Below are 22,778 nucleotides of genomic sequence, written 5' to 3' on the forward strand. Positions count from 1 at the left end.
TTTCTAGAGCTAACACCATGCCTTTTACATTTATCCGCCCCTTACGAACAAACACCCCGCGGTTCCATCTCCGCTCACGGGGAGTTTTGATGCATTTTTAACGAGGACCGTGTCTTCGGCTGCGCCCTCCCGAAAAAGGGGTGTCCCTGGTGGCGGCTGCAGAGCCGGGCTCTCTGCCCCCCGCCCGGCGTCGAGGAGCTGCAGGCCGGGCTGGGGGCTGCTGTGCAGCGCAGGGGCAGAGCCCACTCGGGCGGCGGAGCCTTCCCGGGGGCTGCCGCCGCTCCGCCCCGCTCCGGCCCCGCTCCTCACCCGCCGCAGCCCCCGGGAGGCGAGGGGCGGAGCGGGGGCAGCCGGTGCGCTCCTCCCCCGGGGCACCGACGACTCGGTCCCGCTGCCGCGGAAGCCGCCGAGAGGGCGTCGGGGGAAGCGGCGTAGGGTCGGGTCGGGTGCTGCGCGGCGGCGGAGACCGGGAGGGCGGAGGCAGGAGGGGATAAAAACCCGGTCGCCACTCTGACTGGGAGTCTCCTGCCTTCCCTGCTCACCCTCCGCCGGTACCGAGCTCCGGGCCTCAGCTCCCTTCCCGGGGGCAGCGGGCCGGCACTGCCTGTGTCCGCGGGGGAGCGCAGCGGAGCCGCTGCCGCGCTCCCGGCGTCCCGCAACTTCCCCCGGAGCCGAGCGGAGCGCAGCATGCGGGGCAGGGGCTGCAGGCGGCGGCGGGGCCGGCATCGCGCTCCCCGGACATGAGGCGGCCATCGGAAGCTCCAGGTAACGCTGCCCGGTGGGGTGGCGGAGCAGGCATCCCTCCGGTAGCCGGGGTATGACGGGGGGCAGGGGCCGGAGGGGCAGGAGTCGGGGCTCAGAGAGGCCGCCGGAGCCGAGAGCAGCCCGGCAGCGGGCGGGGGAGACCCAGTCCCTGCCTCCGCCGCTGAACGGCGGCAGTGGCCGAGCCTGCCCGGGGAAGTCGGTCAGAGACCCCTCGGAGTGCCTGTGGGTGCCCCCGGTCCGATGCCGGTTTAGCTCGGTCGCTGGGCTCGCCGAAACTTTGCCCTCCGCCGACTCCCGGTAGGAACCTGGGGCTACAGCGGACAATCCCCGCCGTGAGACTGGCAGGAGCCCCCCAAATCGTAGGCAAGGGGGTTTCTGTGAAGTTTAGCCCTCAGATAAAATTTTGGAGGCGGTGAGGATCCTTCGCTGGGCAACAAAACTTTCGTAAGATTTGACATTGCTTGGAGACTGGTTACTGATACTGTAATAGGTACTGCCACTTATCGTTGCATTTTTTCTTAATTATTTGCTGATCTCCTTAGCAACTGAAGTAATTTGCAAGGTTTAAGCTTGGTTGCAGCTTGATTTGACAAAGTAACATGGTAAAAAAGGATGGAATTGTTTCACTGATGCATATTTCCCTTGTACTCTCTCAGAGGGATAAGAGCTGCAGAGATGTTGACTTCACATAGCTGGTACGGCTGTAAAAGGCTGTTGATTAGTCCAACTGAGGCTCTGTTGTACGTTACCCAGTTGCTCTTCTGTGTCTCTGTTTTCTTTAAAACAAGTGAGTTATGTTTTTGAAAAAAGTCCGTCTTCAAGGAAATTCAATCTTTACTGAAGGATTAGTGGGAGATGATAGTTTTATCTGGCTAAGGTTACTAGGACGAATTAATCTCTCATTCAGCATGATTGAGGTCTGGCCAGATGCTGGGCATAGAGAACACTCCATTTACCATGCTGATCTCAGGATCAGCTTGCTGCAAATATGATGTAAAGCCATTTTTTCATCACTGTTAGGTCCTGCACCAAGCATAGTTTAGCCCAGTTCAGGGATTTAGTCCAGTGTATCAAGATGTCTCCCAGATGTAGCTCACCAACAGTCTTTGCTGTTCAATCCATCATGTCACTAAATCTCATGGATTACAATGTTGGGGTAATCTATCTCTGTTCAGTCAGAGATGCTGAGTACAGCTGTCAGGAAGATTTGATGCAGAGAGAGCCTTTTCAACTCAAGAGTGATAAAGGCAGAGTAGAGCCTGGAGACTGAGGTGAGGTGGCTGCTGTATGAATATTTCCTCTGACAGTATCACACACACACAAGGAATGCAAGTTTGTGCAGACCTTCTTTATAAATGTAATTTTTTAAAAGACTAATTGTGTAGGATGCCACTAGTCTGTATGTAATTAATGGCTGTGTCATGTACTTAAGCAGGATTCATAAAGTTGGGATTAAAAGCATGATATTACTTATATGATATTGTTGTTATAAATTAATAAAACCTCATTCTAAAAATCACTTTTGCTTCTGAGTTCATAAGGAACCTCTGTCAAATGTCATGCCAGAAAAAAAATTGGGCAGTGAGAAAACATTAACACCTGAGCCACCATTTTTTTATTTAATATATAGTTATGTTTGACTAGTTCAGCCCTAATTCATCTGATATGTAGACTGGTATAGGGGAAGAGCACCTGTGTGGATGTTGGAAGTCAGTGCAAGGTGCAGGGATGTATAAAATTTCTTGTGGGCTGGTGAGACTGGGGCAAGACTCAAGAGAAGACTGTCACAGGGGATGTAGCACAAGGGAAGGAGGTAGGGGATGTAGAAATGATGTGAACCTTCCGGAGGATGAACTGAGATCTTTGATATTTTGATCTCTCTAGAGGTTCGACACTATTCCTGCAGTAGTACAGCAGGCAGCAGGGTTGTGTGCAAATATTTGCATTTTCACTGTGCAGAAGGTACCAACCAGATGTGGGACTATTTACATCACCAATGTACAGGAAAATGCTTTACAGTAGGAATAATATTTACCAGTCCAATTTTTTTAACAGTGAAAAGACTAATAGTAGTGTTTGCAAAATCATTCAGGTGAATTGTGATCTCCAGTCCAATTCACTGCTTAAAGTAAGAGATGTGCCACGTAAGGATTTTTCAGCAAAGTCTCAAGTGAACTGGGAGTGATAGTTTGGTGTACAGGTTCTGTGGGAGAAACAGCAGTAAGCTCGAAGGTACTTACAGAGGGTGAGAAAACTGGTGTAGAGATTATTAATGTCTTAGTGGGAGAGAGAGCCCAGAGAAAGGAGTGTTCAGAACATTAGTTGATCTTCAGGTGATAACTGATAGTGAGATTGTATGTTGCCTGGCATTCCCCTTTTCCATAAGCAGGTCTAGGTGCTCGTTACTTTAAAAACAAAACAACAAACAAACATCTCCCCCAGAAATAAACAAAGAACGACAACAAACATACACATTAAAAAGTTCAAAACCAAGAACCAAATCCTTAGCTTCTCTGGAAGTTTGATTGGTTGTAGTCAATTTTGCTCTGACCACAGAGGATTTTTGCTATGATAGCAGGATATGTCCTGCCTTTCCTCTCAAATAGTTAAGCATGTGCACCATTACTATTCAGATGATTCATCTCAGGGAGTAATGTGTTTTTGGCACTGAACTTAAAATATTGCCCTTTAACATCACAAAGAAATTATTTCTTTGAACGGAATTCAAGAACAAAACTCCCAACCATGCCCTTCACTTTACTATAAATCAGAAAAGGTATTTACCCAGCTCATTCAGAAATAATGGTGAAGTACTTGGCCAAAGTCTGTTGGCACATGTTAGCTGATAGTATTCAATAGCAATATCTCTCTTGAGAAAAATGCAATATTGAAATTTGTAAAATAAGACTTCTCTAAGACATGAAGTAGTGTTACTGGGATGAAACAAAATGGTTCTTTAATATAGGGCTAATTGTAGGCTTTGTTCTTCTTGCCACTTAACACATTACTACCCAGAAATGTTTATGCAGTCATTTTGAGTAAGTTCAAATGATCACAAACACTATAAATATTTATGTTGAACATGCTTGGCTTTGCAGACCATCCTGGGTAATCTGTGCAGAAGATATGGGGAACACAGGTTGAAGAGCAAGTTGCAGCTCAACAGTCCTACTCTCCAAAAGAGCAAAGAACCTGTTGGGAATGTTGGCACTGCACTGTGAGTTGGGCATGCAAAGGAAGGCTTCTGCTCATCAGAGTACTCTCTAAATACTCTTGTGTGTCCTGTGGTATGTTTAGGATGTCTATAATTTGGATTTGCCCTGCCAGACAAGGCAAGTTATCTGAAACAATTTTCATTTTACAGCTCCAGTGAGCTTTGAAAATGGACAATCAAGTTTTCAGCCCTAGCAAACTGGTTTTGCTCCTTAGAATTCTAAGGTATTATGCTGATATACACCAGCCGCTGATGTGCATTTCCCCATGGGATTTGGTTGCAGATTAGCTTGGAGTTTCTGATGAGATAATTGTAGTCATGGACAGAAACAAACATGCAAGGTTATCCAGTGTATTAAACTTAGTAACCCTTACAAACCAGAGCATTGGTGTAGTATGTCCCATTTGGAGTATCTCCAGGATCACAGTTATATTCAACATGGGAGCTGATTTTTTTAATTGCCATTCACCTTGTTGCAAGTTCAGTTACATTAAAAATTAGGCTTCACAGCTTGCAGAATCAGGCATTCAGGTGTTAGTGGGAAAGGCAACCTTTGCAGCAACAGTTCATCTATTTTGTGGATGTTTTATAGTCCAGTCTTCAAGCATGTGGTTTTATGGTATGTAGTTTTCAGATGCCTTGCTTCATACAGAAGACTAACTAAAAGACAATTACTAAATACCTTTTTCATCTGTCAGTGTGTTTTCCTTGTGCCTTATGTCTGTATGCCATACAAATTCACACTGTGGTATACAATTATTTTCTGGTGGCAGTTTCATAGGTCTCACCCTCTAGAAGAACTTGTATCTATTAATTGTTGCTGTAGACTACCTAACAAAAGCAATTAAGTAAGGAGCTTAGGACTGGTTAAAAAAATATTCCTCTGGATTTCTAACTTTCCATTGAAAACCCCATGCAGTTAGTGGCTTCAGGAGACTTTAAAAGCCTAGAAGAATTCATGAATCTTGATATTTAACTTTAACTCAAACCAATCAATTTATTTTTACAATATTTCTATAGCTAAGATCATGTTACTATATCCTTTGTGTAAACAGGGAAGCAGGAGAAGCCTGTGCAGTCTGTGCAGATAGGGTCAGACTCTGTGCAGAAGTGCCAGATAGAGTCACAGCATTTTGGCTCTCATCTCACCACTTCCTCAGATCAATCCTTCCCAAATTTAACATGCAGAGGTTCTTTATTTCCTAAGTGCCAAGCTGGTGGCTGTAATATGTTCATTGTTTTGTAATAGTCACCAATTTACATAGTTTGCCTGATCTCACAGGAATTTTGTGGCCAAGGCTAGGACAGCTGCAGTTCTCAGGATTTACTAAGCTCTTGATGTAGTCACCCTTTCTTTTCCCTGTTCTTCCTCAGAACCTATGCACAATGTCAGGAAAGTTTTTGGGGGGAAAATTTAGCAATCATGTAACCAAGGACTGTGTATAAAATCTGAAATGGCAAGAAAAATGTAATTCTGACACTATATTTTTGAGCATTTGACTTGGCAGTCTTGCCAAGATCATTAAGACTCTTAATGGTTTGGTTTTTTTTTTATGCAAACATCTAAAGACAATGTATATATAAGTTCTTGTGAAAGGTGAAATGTCCCATTCTCCCATGCTGCCTTCATATTTCTTAATTTAGTGGGTCATTAGAAGGTTCAGCTCTTTAGTTTCATAGCACATCTTCTACCACTTGACTTAAGAGTAGATTTGTCAGCAGAAGACAGCAGCTTGCCAGATTGGCAGAGGGTTACAGAAGAGGGAAATAAAGAACTGAGGAGGAGTGAAAATTTTTGCGTTTTGCATATGTTAATTAATTGGATCGGTAATCTTAGGTTCTTAAATAGCAAATGTAAATTCTCTGGAGAGGTGTGCTCTAAGGTTTACCTCCTGAAACTCGTTTGTCTTCTGCTTAGTCCTTTTCATTTGCTTTACACCCTCCTCTTCTGCTTTTCCAGTCTCATATGCCTTAACTGACTTCTGCATCCTCAGACTACCTCCTCCTCAGTTTCTTCAGTAACAGCAATGATGCTCCATTAGCATCTACCTCCCCTGATTTTGCACTTCCTTCCCTGTGTATCTCTTACCCTTCTCTTCTCTGTCTCCCCTTCTTTCACTGTCCCTCTGCCCTGCTACCCTCCACCATTTAGGTCTTGATCTTAATGGTTTTTTTCCTCAAGGCTCATCTTTTCTTCATCCATCTTGCATCACTGGAGAATACAATTTCTTCTTTTATTCTGCTTCTTTCTATCTGAGGCTGCTTCTTCCTTCTCATCCCACTGTCCACAGGCTCCTGGCCATAGCCACTATCAGCAGCACAGAGCAGACATTGCAGGGTTTGTCCTGCTCAGAACTGCTCCAACAGGTGGGTGAGATTGGAGAAATGCGTTTGAGGATAATAATGTGGGAGCTGAATACCACATATGAGCTCTGAAGGGGTGACAATAATCAATGTACATGAACTCTCCTGTGAATTTACTGATGAGCTCTAAACAGGTACCAGGGAGAAAAGAATAAACAGAAATGTTCATTCCTCTGCTATGTATGTGTACATTTTCTCAGAAGATGGCAAAAAGCATACCCCTTAGCACAGAATCACTACTGTGTCAAATCTTACATCCCTGCTTCAAATACTGACTCTAAAATATTCTCGGAAAAGAGTATGGTTGGGGTTTTTCTATCTACATATGAGCAAATTTTTTTTTTTTTTACTAAGTTTTGAGAAACAGCTGACTCATCCTTACTGAATGTTCCCAAAACTTGTGCCTGAGGTAGGCACTAAGCATAGATTTCTTCCTCATTACTTATATTGGCAAAGGTAGAAGTAGAATACAAAATATTTTTATTGAACAACTTTAATAACTTTCAAAATAGGCTGTTGCTACCTGAACCATAAGTTACTGAATAAAAAAAATAGAGAAAAAGAAAGAAATTCATATGACATTTAAGGCTAGAAAGTCTGAGAAAATTCTTTGCTTGAAAACGTGTGACATTTTCTGATAGTAAAGAAAAGCATGTTGTAGCTGCTTCCCACTAGACAAGAAAAGAAACATTTTAGATTGAGGCTTTTTCTTTCCTCTACTGGAATTCTGTCGGTGTTGGTTTGGAAACAGGTAGCGGGTGCCATTGCCAAGTCATGGCCCACAGAGGAACCTTTCCAATTTTTTTTTCATGAACTGTCAGAAATTGCATTACTTGGTCCAAGACTGAAGAATAGTTGCATTCTTTTTGAAGACAAAAAATACTGTATCTCCAGTGTATATATCTATATATATATATATTTACACATGAGTGCAGAATTTCATGTTTACATAAAACCAGTGTTAAGCTTACATCACCTTAGAACTAGGTTGTACCGTTAACTGTATGAAACCCAAAGGATTCATTCTGTGTATTTTTCAAAAGGCACAAGAAATCAGGCAGAGTATGAATGGTAAATGTTAACGTGCTGTACCTCTGTATCCCTCTTTTGACAGCAACCAGTGCAAAGCTAACTGCACATGTAATCTGTGGCAAGGAGCACTGGGAGACAGCTAAAGGGCAGTGACAATGTCTTTAAACTGGCGGACACTTCCTACTCGACTCGGAGTTTTTAAAGTGAACTGCAAAGGACTCGCATGCCTCTTGGTCTTCACCGTGAGTGTTTGTGGCAGTGCCCCGGGGATGTGTCCAGCAGCCTGCATCTGTGCCAGTGATATCGTAAGCTGCACAAATAAGAACCTCACTCGAGTGCCAGGAAATCTTTATAAATGTATGAAAAGGCTGGATCTGAGTTATAACAGAATTGGGATTTTGGAGCCTGAATGGGTCCCAGTGCTGTCTGAGAAACTGAACACTTTAATAGTCAATCATAATAGCATTAGCAGCATTAGCACTGGAAGCTTTTCCACAACTCCGAATCTGAAGTATCTAGACTTGTCATCCAACAGCCTGAAAACACTGGGCAGCCCTGTGTTTCAGGAGCTAAAGGCGCTGGAGGTTCTCCTGCTGTACAACAATCAAATAACACAGATTGAGTCTTTAGCCTTTGGAGGATTGTACAAATTACAGAAACTGTACCTAAGCTACAACTTGGTCTCGCATTTCCCACTGGACTTATACGTTGGAAAACATAAACTGACAGACCTTGTGCTGCTGGACATTTCCTTTAATCACATCCAGACGATGCCTATTCAGCGCCTGAGTTCAGTGCCAGCCAAACAACTTAGTGGAATTTATCTTCATGGCAACCCATTCTATTGTGACTGTGTCCTGTACTCCATGCTAATCTTCTGGTATCAAAGGCACTTCAGCTCTGTGGTGGACTTCAAAAATGAGTACAGCTGCTTGTTGCAGTCAGACCCAAGAGGTCAAAATAAACTGCCTTTACTGCACGACAATGTTATGAATTGCTCTGAAAGTACTGTCAACAGCTCTTTCCAAGCCTTTGGGTTTATTCATGATGCCCAGGTTGGAGACAGGCTGATTGTACACTGTGACAGCAGAATCAGTGATACGGGCACACAGTTTGTGTGGGTTAGTCCAGACAATACATTGCTGGAGCCAGACAGGGAGACGGATAACTTCAAAGTGTTTCCTAATGGCAGCCTGGAGATAACAGAAGCCCAGCTAGAGAACTCAGGCCTGTATTCCTGCATTGCGATAAATAAGAAAAGACTATTAAATGAAACCATAGAAGTCAGAATAAATGTCAGCAATTTCACAGTGAACAGGTCCCACGCTCATGAAGCATTTAATACAGCTTTTACCACCCTTGCTGCCTGTGTGGCCAGTATTATTTTAGTACTGCTGTATCTCTATCTGACCCCCTGTCCATGTCAATGTAAGGCGAAAAAGAAGAAGAGGAAGCTGAACCAAAGCAGTGCCCACTCATCCATACTGAATTCTGCACTGCCGCAAGAGCTGCCAGCCGACGAGAAGAAGGCTAGCACTGGTAAACGGGTGGTTTTCCTGGAACCCGTGCACGAACCAAAACAGAGTCAGAATGGGAAAGTAAAACTGTTTCCTAATGACAGTGTCATTACAGAGAGTATCTTAAAAACTACTCGAACAAAATCCGACTCTGACTCTGTCAACTCTGTGTTCTCAGATACACCTTTCATGCCGCCAGCGTAGTTTGCTGCCTGTGTTTGTATCGTGCAGTTCCATTTCTGAATACCTCCTTTGCCTGTAGCAACCATCAGGACAAACAAATAAAAAGAGATAAAATGTTTTAAAAAAGGTATGTTTTGTCAGTCCTTGAACTGCGTCTTCTCTCTGTGCAGGCCTTGCAACAGTGATATCTCATTTGGGAAAAGCAAAGAGCTTGTCATTATTTTGAATGTTTTTAATGCAAGCTTAGCCTTAGTTTTACTCTCTGGTCCATACACAGCAATTTCTCATGCATGTTTAGAGACACTTTCAGTGCATATAGCTGACTGCAGAGGCAGAGGCTGACCCCTATGCAACACCAAGTCATGCTGATAACTCAGCTCTTCTGAAGTGTGCGCAGAAGCAAACTCTCATGGCTAAGGAGAAAAATGTCCAGACTTTCTGCAATTCCTTTCACAGGCTCATAAAATCTTTACATATAATCACTAGGGGAAAAAAGTCATGATTTTTCTTGGAACGCCTGGCACAAAAGGATTAAATTTGCCACCAAATTTACCCTAGTAGCACTGGGTAAACGTTTGTGGCCTTCAGCCAATAATATATTTGCAAATAATTTCTTGAAAATATTAAATGAAGGGCCTTGTAATCATTTTACTCAAAACTTAGTAATGAGATTACTTGCAAAACATGCTTGTATTTGTTTATAAATATTTCATGTGATGAAAACAGGTAAAAGTAAACATGCTACCTTTGCAGTTGCCTTAGTCAAGAAATGGTAGTTGTCAGGCATGAGGACTTACACAATTAGCAGTCACTAATTAAGCTGTGATAACCCGATTGATTATAACCAGCTGTCTTAACCTCCACTGCTCACTGTATGCTTGGCATCACATGTGGCAAAAAAATCTGCCACCGTCACCAGGGCTCCTGCTTCATCTTAGGGGTGAGTGGCTTCTCTTCAAAGATGATTGTGAAGTCAGGGAAATATTTTAATTCATTACTTCAGTGGCACATGGTTTCTGCAGCCTTATTAAATTTGCTTCCTGAAGTTTTTGCTTAAAAGGGGAAATGCAGTATTTGGACAAACTCATGAAAATATAAAAGACTTTATACACTGTAAATTCAGAAAACACTGATTTTACCTAGACCTGGCCCTTGTCTTGTATGTACTGCTTTCTTTCTTGCATGTGTCACAGTCAAAGTTTATGAGTCTGGTAAAACTGCCCTGGACTGGTCATGCAATGTAAGTTGCAGGAAGCATGTTATTGTAATGAGCATACTGGCCTATTAGCTTTTTCTTTTTCTGGTCTATTAGCCTTTTCTTTTTCTGTTATATCTGCGTTTTAGTTGCTTTTTTTTTTTTTTTTTTTTTGGCTTGCTTACCTTTGGGCTGGGCTGGACTTTTCCAATCTTCCTCACATTAACAAGCAGCAACTTTAAAGGAATTTTCCAAGTAATTACAACTTACCAAAGACAAGTTAATGGAGCATGTCTGTCTCATTCTATTTTGGGGGAATATACTGAAAGGGTAAAGGATAAACTAAATCAGACTCAAAGGGCTACATGGTATGGCAACTGTAATTTATTTTCGAGAAGCTTACTGTAACAGCCACTTGCCATTTTTTGTGATTTATTTTGAGAGGCATGTCAACATGCAAAAGCTTATATCTGGCTGAGCCAAAGCTACCAGCAATTGATTTGCTACAGAGAAATCCTGATGTAGCTAATTGTTTGAAGACAAGCTATGTGACAAATAGATTAGCTCAGGAAACAGTGTCTCTGTATTGTGCACAAAGTATGTGGAATTATAAAAATGCTGGAGATTTTAACTAATATATTCAGGGAAATAGAAAATGGAAATTATTTTTCTAGGTAGAGGATAATAAATATTGAGGAGAGGAAGATGACCGGAAGTTTGTGTCTTTTATTTGTACATTTATCTGTGTAAATTTAAAAATAGTTTCTGCTGTCAAGCAGGTTAGGTTCCTTTCATAAAGCTTTTCCCTCTTTCATCTGCGTGCATGCAATAACCCAAAATCTATATTTTTATGTACAAAGTATGATGGAGAAACAGTGATTGTCTTTGCCAAAATCAGGCTGGTCATCTGTCAGTGTGGCAAAGGTTTGACATTGTCTCCTTCTCAAGGATTTTTTTTTTTTTTAAGATTTAACTAAGCTGCCTGATTTCCTAGTATTTTACATGTATGGTTGGTGAGTGGGTAGATGTCCTCTGTGTTGTGCAAGGAGATGATCAGTGACCCAGGGCCAAAAGGCTGAAATGGTGGTGAGGCAGAGGGGGAAGCAGAGAGACAAGTACTCCGCAGACAGTTGTACAGATCACTTACAGCTCTGGGCAGATGTTATGCTCTGTTGTCGTACATGAGCTTGATTGACCCAGATTTCAGTGTTTACACAAGAGCGCTGATGGTCAGTTCCAAATTGGACAGAAAAAGAAAACAGGCAGTTGTCAGTATGTCTGGGAGGCAGACACTCTTCTCCTTAGCAGCTACAGCTGAGCAGGTGCACTCCACTGCTGTTTCCAGCACAGGGCAGTGGGAGTATCACGTATCGAATTCACTGAGCATGTTAAATCTGTATGGTAGTCCTAAACAAAAAAAAGGTAGAGATCCTTCAGCCTTTCCTCCACAGGGCTGCTGCCCTGCAGCAAAAGCATGGGGATTTGTGGGATCAGAGTAATCCTGACAGATGACTAGAGAAGCTGAGCATTGATCTAAACAGCAGATATTCACTGTGACTATTAACTGTGTATTTTACTGACTCCTTCAAAGTGCTCACAGTTGACACCACAAGTATGAACAAAGTGGTAAAAAAAAAGAAAAAAGCTTTTGAAAAGAGATGGCTTTTTTGCTGCTTCTTTACGTTACCATAGCCTCATGAGTTCAGTAGGTGCAAGTTTAATGAAGATTTTTAATCATTAATGAATATTTATCATATAGCACCAACACCATAATCCATAGCCCCAGTCCTCTCTCATCTTGGAAGGCTGTGGAAAGCCAATGCAGCTCATCAGTTCCTTTCTTTCCACTGCAATGTGAGCCCTGCCAGGGCTGTGAGCAGGGAGCCAGTGCTGCCCTCCAGCTCCATGGCCTTGCAGCATGCTGGTTGTCACATGGGCAGGAGGGGCTGCCCAGATGCCACACCTGCAGCTCCGCTGTGCTCTACTCTCCTAGAGAAGCTTTGTTGACAGGCCTGTCCTACAGCCATGTCTTTCCCATTAGCCTGTGTCCTGGATCTCCCTGTGATGTTTCCAGCAACTACAAAAAAGGTGAATGATATTTTTAATGCAGAGAGAGCACAGTTCTGTGAGGCACTGAATGCTCTGGCACCAATCCAGACACATCTTAAAATGGGTTTGCAGTAAGGCAGAGGTACCAAGCTACTGGCAGGAAGTCTATGGCTGGGCGTGGGGTCACTCACTGCCTCTGCAAGATGCCTGGAGTAAGATATTCCCCACAATGCTCTGATAACTCCAGGTGCTTTTGCTCTCCCTTGTCTTCTTTCCAGTGCCTGAGACCATGCCACACAAGGTCATAGGCAGAGCTCTAAGGTTTAGTTTACCACTGTGTCTTTTTTGGGGGCTCCTTGGAATATACATCCTCCACCACTTTAATGGTGATAAGCAGCTTTTCTCCTACTCAATGGCCTATTGCATTAGTTCCAGCTGTCTCATGGATCAAAAATAAGGGTAGCATCTGCAGGCAGCTCTGGGAAATTGTGTCCTTGCCTTTGTCTGGTTCCAGTACCACACATGCCTGCAGACATCAGCTTCTGTGGAGTGTGTTGGAAACAAGTCATGTAAAGCCAGCATGAAACCTCTCAGGTCAGTCCGGAGTGCAACAACAGCAGCTGCACAACCACATCGTCCCTGTGTTCTCTACCTGTAGTGGCAGGAGACAGGTAAAGCTGCTTGCTGGTCATCTCTTCTGACCTTGATAAGATTCAGTGTCTGACTCAGACCACCTCACTAACAATGAACACGTACAGTATCTGACTACCCCTCAAACACACTGAGCAGCTGCCATCCATGCTGGAAGCTGAGGGTGAACCAAAGTGCTTTCCTGACACCAGCCTTTACCCTGCAGTTGGTTTTGTCAGCCAATACTATGTGCTTTTAGCCCAGTAGTATACCTTCTGCTTGCCAGGCAAGTGGTGCTCCAGGTTAATAATGTGTCTATCTCCTTAGCATCACTGCTTCGAAAAAATGAGATTTCTAATGACTGCTAGTTCTTGACAGTGTCAAAGAACTAACAGATTATATAGCTCATTCTTCTGAACAGCCAAAACCCTAGGGAAAAATTGTGATTAAACCAAAAACTTTAATTCCGGATTGCACAAGATGATTTCTTCCCTCTAGAGTAAATCCACCCTGTTCAGAGTGCTTTTATACGTTGTCTAAAGCTTATTCCTACACACCCCTCGTGTCTCTGAACTGGGTGAAAATAAACCAGCCTTTATGGGCCACATCATATATTGTGGTCATCTCTAAAGTAATGCAGCAATGACACTCCCCGTGGACTGCAGCCACTGGCCATCCCACCCAGCACACACTTCTGTTCTCATCTTCAAGGCTGAGTCGTTGCCATTTGGCCGTGGCAGGTGCAGGGACCTTTTCCAGCTTCTTCCTTCGTAGTTTTCAGTGTAAGGACTGGCTTCCTGAAGACGATTTCTGGGTGTACTGCAAAGCTGCTGTAAGGGATTACTTGAATTGATAAATTAACTACTTCCAAGTGGCTTCTAAATAGTGAGAGCTGACATTGGTAAGTAGGAGCTCAGGATATACATTCAATTTACAGATTTAGCAATTTAGATTTTACTTTGTTTTTGCTCTTTCTGGTAGATAGTACTTGAATCATTAAACATATAGAGAAAGAGAATGCATATTTAAGGACTTTTTTTCCTCTGATACTCTTTTTCCATTTGTCCAGTGGGGCTCAGGTTTGAATAAAAGGAGAAATTTGAGGTTGAGGGGGATAAGGAAAGAAGTAATTTGATCCAAAGTTCACTTGATATTTTAAAGGGCTAATATCTTAGCTCTTGTCTTCAGTGGGTACATGTTAAAAATAAAAAAAAACCCACCAAGCACTTATTACCTAATACAAATTTAATGGGTATTTTGTAGGTTCTGTATGTTAACAGAGTTCTGACAGTAATAAAGCTATGAAAATGATCCATACAGAAATCAAAGCGTATTATTAATAGTTGTTTCTGAACAAGGGGCATCCCAAATTTGCTGAAGTGGTCATATCATAGAAAAAAGGACCATACATCTCTTCCTTACTTAAAAGAAATTTCTAATATTAACATTAAAGAACTGAACAGATGCAATGGAGAAAGTATTTTTCTTGTGAATTACTGGTTTAGGTTCTGATTTTATTAGGTGGATTCTTTGCCTTGTATGAATCTATTTTCCTTTCCTTTGCAGAACAACGTAATTAACTGGAATAATATTTTCTCATTTAGTTCTCCTAATGAAGTCTACATTTAGTAGGGAAGGCAGGGAGGGTCAAGAATGATATAATCAGCTCAACATCACTGAGATGTCAGGAAAAGTTAGTTGTGGATTTAAGTATTCTTTGATCAAACAGATTATTCAGGCATAAACCTATGGGTTGTTTTAATTTAACTGATATTTTCTGTCTCATTTGAATTAATTCAAAATGGCATATTTTAGGTTTTTTTTAAAGGAGAAAGACTATTCCTGCAACATCTTGCATCAACTTAACTAAATTGATATAGAAACCATCAGTGATGTGAAACAACTCCGTTAGCGTAAAGTAACTCTGGTGTATAGAGAGGCTGTCCAGTCTATATGAGTATTTCTCATGGCAGCCAGGGGTCAGCTGCATTTCCTAGGCAAGCTCGAGCCAAACTTCATTATACAGACCTTTCCTAGAGAATCAGGAAGATGTTTTCTTCAATGAGATTAGCTTAACAAACTCAGTTGCAATCACTATTTAGACTTTACCACAGATCCCATTTTGAATTCAGTGCTTTTATTTGCACTTTTGAACTATGCATGGAACATAATAGGCTGCTGCAGCATATATTCCTGATAGGGACATCAGGAGAGGGAAAGAGCAGTTGAGGGGGAGTGAACATGTTTGTTTGAGAGCTGCATAATGTGCTACGCTGCCAATTTCTCTCCTCAAGAGTTAATGGTCCTAAAATCAAAATACTCATCAAATCCAAACAAATTTTAGACACCCTCTAGAGAGGGGCAGGAGGCTCTGATATGTGAGAGCCTCAGCAAGTGCTGCCTTTGCATAAGAAAGATGTCCTTTCACAGAAACAAAAGGATTTCTAGCACTTTCCCTGGTAGCTGAGGTGATGTTGGCAATAATAGACCACAAAATAAATTAGCTCTGATAAGCACTGCTGTTGCCTGGAGCAGCTCAATTAGCCTTTTGCCTTTGGAGCAGGGGTTTATAGCGCTAGATAGAGCCTCAGACCAGGCAACATCTGACTTTTGTCCTCTTTGCTCTTTTTACCTGACACCAGAATCAGAGAGCCACTAGATTTGTTATATGTATTTATTTTACGCAAGTATTTAGAACAAACAAAATCTTGAGCCTTTTTCCAGGCAGTCCACCACTGCCTGTAAAAACACTGGTGGAAGGGAAACAAAGCTTTTCACCACTCAGATATGTAAGTCAAGGCTGGATCCTGCTGAAGGAGGTATTTTGCAAAAGAGCAGAGGGTATACTTGCTTCTCTGACCTTGTTCTGCTAAGCAAAAGTTAATATATTTGAGCTATTGCCTGAAATAATTTCAAATCTGATTTTTTAAACTGCGTTCATGAATGCAAGTGAATGACATTTGTTGTTGCAACTGTATCAGCTGATTTGTAATTTGGGGATGAAAGAATTTTGTTTTCTCTCTTCTCCTTCCCTTTTTGTCCATAAAATGATAATGCAACTCTTTTTCAATGCATGTGTATCCCCTCCCCTTTTTATTTTCAAGCATGGATAATCAGCCCATATAACAAAATGATCATGTTGCGGTGAATGGTCTCTGTGATCCATATTTTCTGTAGAGATGAGCCAATTTGTTGAGTATGCTGTCCTATATATCATTTCACATTTTAAAAATATATTTAGACATGCTGTTATTATTGTTACTACATTTGTGGCATGTAATTTTTCTAAAATTTCCTTCCCATTACAGATTAAAAAAAATGCAGTAGGATGTCAGAAAACACTGCATTTACTAAAAACAGTCATTTTTGTCCTTTAACGCTGTAATGTTTTGTCTTTTAGCAGTCCTGCCTAGTAATTCACACCTAATGCGGAGTCAGAGGGCTTTCAATAGCACCTGCTTCATATCAGTTGTGGAAACACACTTCTTCCCTTCACGTAGCAAGGAAAACACTTCTAAGAGTGTGGAAGATACGTTCTCATCAGTTATTCACTAAGAATTTTATTATAGGGTTGGCAGTGTGACTCTTGGCATTAAAATTTCATATTAAAGAAAACTAATTCTCATTAGTGCTCCGTGTGGAAAATTGCTGTTCCAAACTGCTGTTTGCTGGACTGGTTGTGATGAATTCCCAACTCAGTCATGTGCCTGTCACCTCGTCTAAGTGCCTGGGAGTGATAAGAATGCACATGGCCAGCTCTCCAGCACGGCCAGACCCTGTTCCTTTTATATTCAGCAGGGAGAATTGTTGGAAAGCATGCCAGAAGAATCAGTGTGCTGTGTACTTGGCACATTCATGGTGATTTATAATTGCTTCATAATAAAGTGATAGAAGGAAGTTTTAAAATTCTCATCATTATGATGCATAAAAATGTTATAAAGCTGTTCTGTCATTATTATGTCATTTTCATATTCTTCAAAAATATCAGTAAACCTCTCACTATCCAGTATATACAACAGTATCCAGTTAGGCCTATACAAGATACCATGGGCACTGGTAATAAGTCAAGAGTTACGGAGACATTTCCTGAAGCTCTGCTACAGATTCTGCTCAGTAAGGCATAACTTGTAAAATTTATGCTCATCTACTACAAGGAATTGAGGACTACACTAGCTTTCATTATCTGTGTGGCTATGTCACCTGCTGTATTATGCAGGGTGCATCTCACAGTGATGACGTGTGTGAGAGGGCCCCTCTTTCTTATCAAAACTGTTCAAAAGCAGAGTGAAGACTAGGCCTCAGAGGAGTGCTGTTTTCTTATTGCCCAGAAGCAATGAGCTTCTTTTGTGGAGAGCGCAGGCTGCAATTTTTTAAAGATAGAAACATTGCAGTGGGAAAATTTTGCCAGAAGAAGAATACTACCCTTTGAATTAAAGGTGGTAAAATAATGTTCAGAAGTCAAAAGTGAAAAACAAAAGCAGTACCTGAACCTCTCTAGGGGCTCAGGCTTTTGAAAATATATTAAAATTTTATACTGTCTTAGTAATTTTCTCCTGCATAGAGAACTGTTGTCTTAATAAGGCAGGTGCAGATCATTCATCCCACAAATAAGACCTTACACGTGGACAGAAAAGTACTTTCTGGTTATCTTTAATTGTCACCACATCATGAGTTCAAGCCACATTGCTCACAGTAGCTAGACCATGTTAATATTTATCCATGGTTTCCCTAAGAGGCAGTGGATAACTGGACTGATTTCTAAGAGTGGCAGAGGACTAGTGACCTGGAAATTTCTATAAATTTTTGTGGTTTTGAATAGATTCTCTTACTGTCTCCAAGCCATCACTTGTAAGATGCTGAAATGTTGTCACTGAAGTAGGAGCATTTAGGATTTTTATTTTTCCTCTGCAGAAAATGAAGTAACTAACTTAATTGTGCCCTAAAGACAGAATGTAACATTTTCTTCTTTAGAGATGTATTTGCAATAGGGTATGTGTACTGCTGTCAGCTTTGCCAATTAATATTTCACCCTTGTAGTGGGAGGAGAAGAACTGACACAATAAGAGGGGAAAATGCATGTGTATCTCTGGAGACTAAATATAAAAGATGACAGTTGCTCTATATGGTTTCCTAAACAGCCAGTATGGGAAACTGTGTTGTCATGGAGGGCAGAAGAAACACAGCTCTTTTAGACCAACTGCATGCTGTCAACAGAATGTACAGATGCCACATTTCAGGTATTCCAATACACTCATATAGAGCAAAGTAGGATTAGCCTTATCTTTCTGATAAGGAGTGCTTCTCTTTCCCAGAGCATATGAGAGGAGTTTGACCAGGCTTATAGGCCTTAAAAAAGGAGCTTAAAGTATGTCTAGGAAGCTGTAAGGTACTGTTCATGATTACTGATAACCACTGTGGAATACTGTGTTAATGGTCTTTTGGTAATATCTGCTTTAAAATCGGACTCTGAGCATCTTGTGGAGCTTAGTTCATTAGTAGCTGCAAAACATTTTGATTTCTGGGGACAGGAAGCATTACAGTAGCCTTACAGTATAGTATGTTGGGGTCTTTCCATGCCTTGGATGCTTTTTGAATGTTTCTGTGAAGGGCAGTAAGCATACATTGCACTTCAGGGAGCAAATACGTTCACAGGTGGGTATTTATTAATGTACAGTGTCTGTGTTTTCAAGGAGATCATTACATTCTTGCTATGACTATTGCATTTTAACACAAGAACTCCCATACTGTAGCCTGCTGCCATCTACTTAGGTTGAAGAGAGATCTTTTCCTCCAGAAAAGGAGGCTTAGAGCTTCAGAAAGCCTTTCTCTCTGCACTGACCACACAGGAAAATGGAAGACTAATATCCTTGAGTATACATTAGCATGCAGGAATGTTGCCATAATGGACCATTTAGGTCTAGCTCTCTGAATTGTTTCAAAAGGCCATGCTCTTAGTTGTGACAAGTGCTTTTTCTGTGATATTCACACTGAATGACTCTCCAAAAACTGACATACGAAGCCAGTCCTTGAAGTTGAGCTGTGTGCTGTAGTAGCCAGAAAGGAGCTTTACTGATCAGTGAAGATTGGATGCCAGCTGACCTTTCCAGCTGCCAGAGAAATGCTGATTTTGGCTGTATGGAGTTGAAGCCTCTTATTGCTGAGAAAAGTTGTCATCACTGACTGCTCCATGGAGTAGCACTGGCATATTCCTGACGTTAATCCACTGACACAACTAGAGTGTAGGCTTTGCTTTCTGTCAACTGTACTCCCTTATTTGAATAATAGCAGCATCTGGAAGTTTTTCTGGAGGTTTCTTTACATTTTGATTTTATTTAGTTTCTACACAAATTCATGAGTTTAAGCCAGACTTAACTACACTGTCCCTATGCAACCTCTTTTTCCTTTATTTCCTTCTCTCTCTGCCTCGTGGGCATTACTCATAACCACAATGAGGCTGTGATGTGCACATGTCAAGAGGTCTAAGGAGGCCTTTTGCCCCTGAGGAGTCCCTGCAAAGGTGAATAATATCCAGGTATGATATGACAACGTAAGACACGTCAATTTATGACAGAATTTAAAACTGACTTTTGATATTCAAAGCAGGGTTTCTTGAATGTTTCAAAAATCCTCTGAGACTGTCAGTAATTTTTACATGAACAATATATATAAATATACTGTGTCTGTGAGCAATTTTAAGTTTTGCAGCTGAAGCATAAAGGCACTTCAGTGTTCTATCATTGTTTCCAATTTAAGAATCTCAGTAACAAAACCCTCTAATTTAGTCACCCACAAACCAGCAATCACCACTTCAGTGAGGTTGTTAAAGCTAGAAGTGAGCTAAATTTTAGAAGAAAGCACAATGAGAGAAGCCTAGTGATCAGTAAAAAGAAGTGTGACTTGAGTTTCTGAAATACTTAATCTACGAAATAAAGCACATCAGGAATTGTGGAAGGAGCTACGTCAAATGTACAGTGACAAACTTACAGGAGATAACTTAAAATATTAGGAGGAAAGTGCATTGCAATTGCATCAAGACCTTCCTAAGAACCTAAAATCAAAGGGAGTCATACAAAAAGTAGAAATAAGGAACATAATTAGATACGCATTTAATAGGAATGGAGAAAGTTCAGAGGGCAAGATGTTAACATTATTTTGGAACATAAAGGTAGCAAAATTATGCAAGGTAAAGTAAGAGAAGCAAAAGAAGGGCAAAGTAAAGGTTCATAACCTAACAGGCAATTCACAGAGTACTGAAGTGTTCACTGTCTTCACATAAAAAGATTAATTTCCGATCAGATACTTAACTACATTAAATTAAATGTGAAAATAGGAGCATGACCAGAATAGTGATAAATTAAGTTAAAAAATGTATGGATAAGTTAAGTGTAATTGAAGCCATCAGGTCCTGATGACATTCAACTTCACTTCTTTAAAGAAATACGAAAAAATCTCTGAAATGTGCTGTTATCTTTGAAAACTCGCAAAAGATGGGCAGATCCCATGCAAGACAACCAAATTCAGTACCTACGTTTAAAAAAGAACCAAACCAACTGCAAACAGAGAATTATAGATTATGCAGTGCAACAGCAGTTCCTGGAATTATTTTGGAAGAGGTGGTTAGGTAATCAATTCATAAGTGCCTGGAGCATATTAAAATGGTAAAAACAGCTGACAGATTTGACAAGAACGAATCATATTGACCCTGTTCACTGCTGACAAGTTAACTGGCCTTGGCTGAATAATAAGGACAGCCTTTTGGCCACAAGGACAGTGAAACAATTCGGGAGACTATTGACTAACACTATTGCAGCTTTTTCTTTCCTTCTTATGCTAGAGGACTTTCAAAAACAAGTTAGGCACACAACTTCTGTGAAGGTTATAGGCATCTTTGATCTGTCTTCAGTGTAGGGTATTGCACTAGGAGAGCTGCAAGATCCTTTCCAGGCCTGTAGTGTTACATCACCAGTGTTTGTTTAGGTCCCCTTTGCCCCATGACTTGCATGATGTGTTTTCTGCTCTGAATGCAGGTTACTGAAGATTCTCTGGGATTACATACAAACTCTTTCATCCAAAGTGATCTGAAATTGAAATTGTTCATGCGTGCTTCATTTTCCTTGGGAAACTTTAGCAGAAAACAAGCACTCATTTTCCCCAGAGGTTTGTCTTGACTTTGCTCCTTAAGTTTATACAAATAGTATTCTGAAATCTGCTCTTTCTCAATAGTGCCTCTGAAATAAATGTCATAAACAGGATGACTGATTAATTTGTTGGGGGACAAACTGTGGTCACTCCATTGCAGAACTGAATGTAATTTTTTCCTGAAATTGCCTCGCACTAAGCATGAGCATGTTGGGAAAATCCTGGGCCATGCTATTGCTTTTGAAGCAGCTCCAGAGTGTCATTTGGACTCACTTTTCAAATATTTCCAGGTCACTGAACCACAATATTGCCTTAGCTGTAAATGCTGATCATTCAAGATGAGTCTTTCTGTTTCACGGTTTCTACCAGTGCAGGCAGGTTTAACTTGGCCTTGGAGTACAGAGATACATTCCTGGGAGCTTGTAGGCTAAAGTTTGCTTTGCAGTAAACAGTCCAGCATGAAAGAGAGATGTGGTCAGTGGGATTGCTGCCAGGATTTACTATGACTCAGCAGGAGGAAACTGTACAATCTGGGTTGGACTTCTGAAAATGAGAGAGGTCTGTTTCCCCTCTTCAAATGTGGGCCTGTCACTGCAGAGTGCCCCAAAATGGAACTAAATTACTCCTCCTCACTCCCCTGAATTTGTGAGAGTGTAACAAGTTTTGAAAGACAATGTCGTCTTTCACTGTGTCTTACACATCTCATTTGACTGTCTTATTATTTAATGGTGTTACAGGTATGCAATATTTCAGGTAGTAAAATACTTCATCCCCAAATGGTAGGCAATCCTCATGCATTTCCAGTAGCACATCCTCTAAAAGGAAACATTAGTCTACTGAGTGAGCAAGGTAGAGTCACTCCACTACAGCATCTCCTTACTACATTTTCTGCCTGGTTTTTTTATGATACAGCTTCTTTAGGAAAAAAGGGAAGATACTAAAATATCATTAATAAGTGGAATATATAAGTGTTCAGACCCAGTGAAAGTATATTTTGCTGATCATATATTAATAAAACCAGAATTAGAGTCTGAACAAGCTTGTGATACTAAACACATCTTTAAAAACTGTTGTTTTATTAAAAAAAATGAGATTTTACTAAAAACTAATTGGCAAATTTCTTTTTAAAGTGGGAGCTCTTAATACAAGGTATATGTTAGCCTCACACAGATTTAGGCTTGATTGTGCTCTTTCAGATGGTTGCATCAGAGCATCAGAATAAACTATTAATAAAATTTTAATAAACTAAATTGAGAGCAGAACTAGGGCCTTTAATATAGTCAGTAACCTCTTGAGATCCCAACAGCAAAGCAACAACAAGATGGAACTTTGCACAACTAGTAATATCCTTAATTTTTAGCCCAAGTATGAAACCTGACTGAGAAATTTTGGATTTCCCACATTATTTTTTTCCTATTAAACTTCAGTATTCTGGACACATTCAGCCATCAGAAGCATGAGACTGGGCTCCTAAATAATTTATTTCATGTACTTGATGGAATAAAAATAGATAGATAAGTCTTAACAGTGTTTAGCTGAACAATTTCTTTTTATGTAACAGGATGTTTCCCATCCTTTAGGTTATGGACACTTGGCACTTGTGAGACTCTCAGATACCTTTGCAGGGAGCTGTGTGGGAGAACTGTAGATGATAAAGTCAGCTCTGGAGAGCACAAAATAGTGCCAGCTA

General features: G+C 41.2%; 1 protein-coding gene across 3 annotated transcripts; it reads left to right on the forward strand.

Annotated features, from left to right (window-relative positions):
- Positions 1-341: 341 nt before the first annotated feature.
- Positions 342-10,979, forward strand: AMIGO2 (adhesion molecule with Ig like domain 2). Of its 3 annotated transcripts, XM_032107779.1 has the most exons (4): positions 342-765; positions 1,422-1,552; positions 3,864-3,982; positions 7,458-10,979. In XM_032107779.1, exon 4 carries the CDS (start codon positions 7,531-7,533, stop codon positions 9,094-9,096), a length of 1,566 nt encoding a protein of 521 aa, XP_031963670.1. In that variant the 5' UTR covers positions 342-765; positions 1,422-1,552; positions 3,864-3,982; positions 7,458-7,530; the 3' UTR covers positions 9,097-10,979. The 3 variants fall into 3 exon arrangements, with proteins under 3 accessions (XP_031963670.1, XP_031963669.1, XP_031963671.1); XM_032107778.1 differs by lacking the exon at positions 1,422-1,552; XM_032107780.1 differs by lacking the exons at positions 1,422-1,552; positions 3,864-3,982.
- The last annotated feature ends 11,799 nt before the right edge of the window (positions 10,980-22,778 follow it).

This window comes from Corvus moneduloides, chromosome 4 (assembly GCF_009650955.1).
Source record: "Corvus moneduloides isolate bCorMon1 chromosome 4, bCorMon1.pri, whole genome shotgun sequence".
NCBI lineage: Eukaryota > Metazoa > Chordata > Aves > Passeriformes > Corvidae > Corvus > Corvus moneduloides.

Coding starts and splice junctions, on each gene's coding strand:
- AMIGO2 (XM_032107779.1), top strand. CDS start 7,531: ATGTCTTTAAACTGGCGGACACTTCCTACTCGACTCGGAGTTTTTAAA.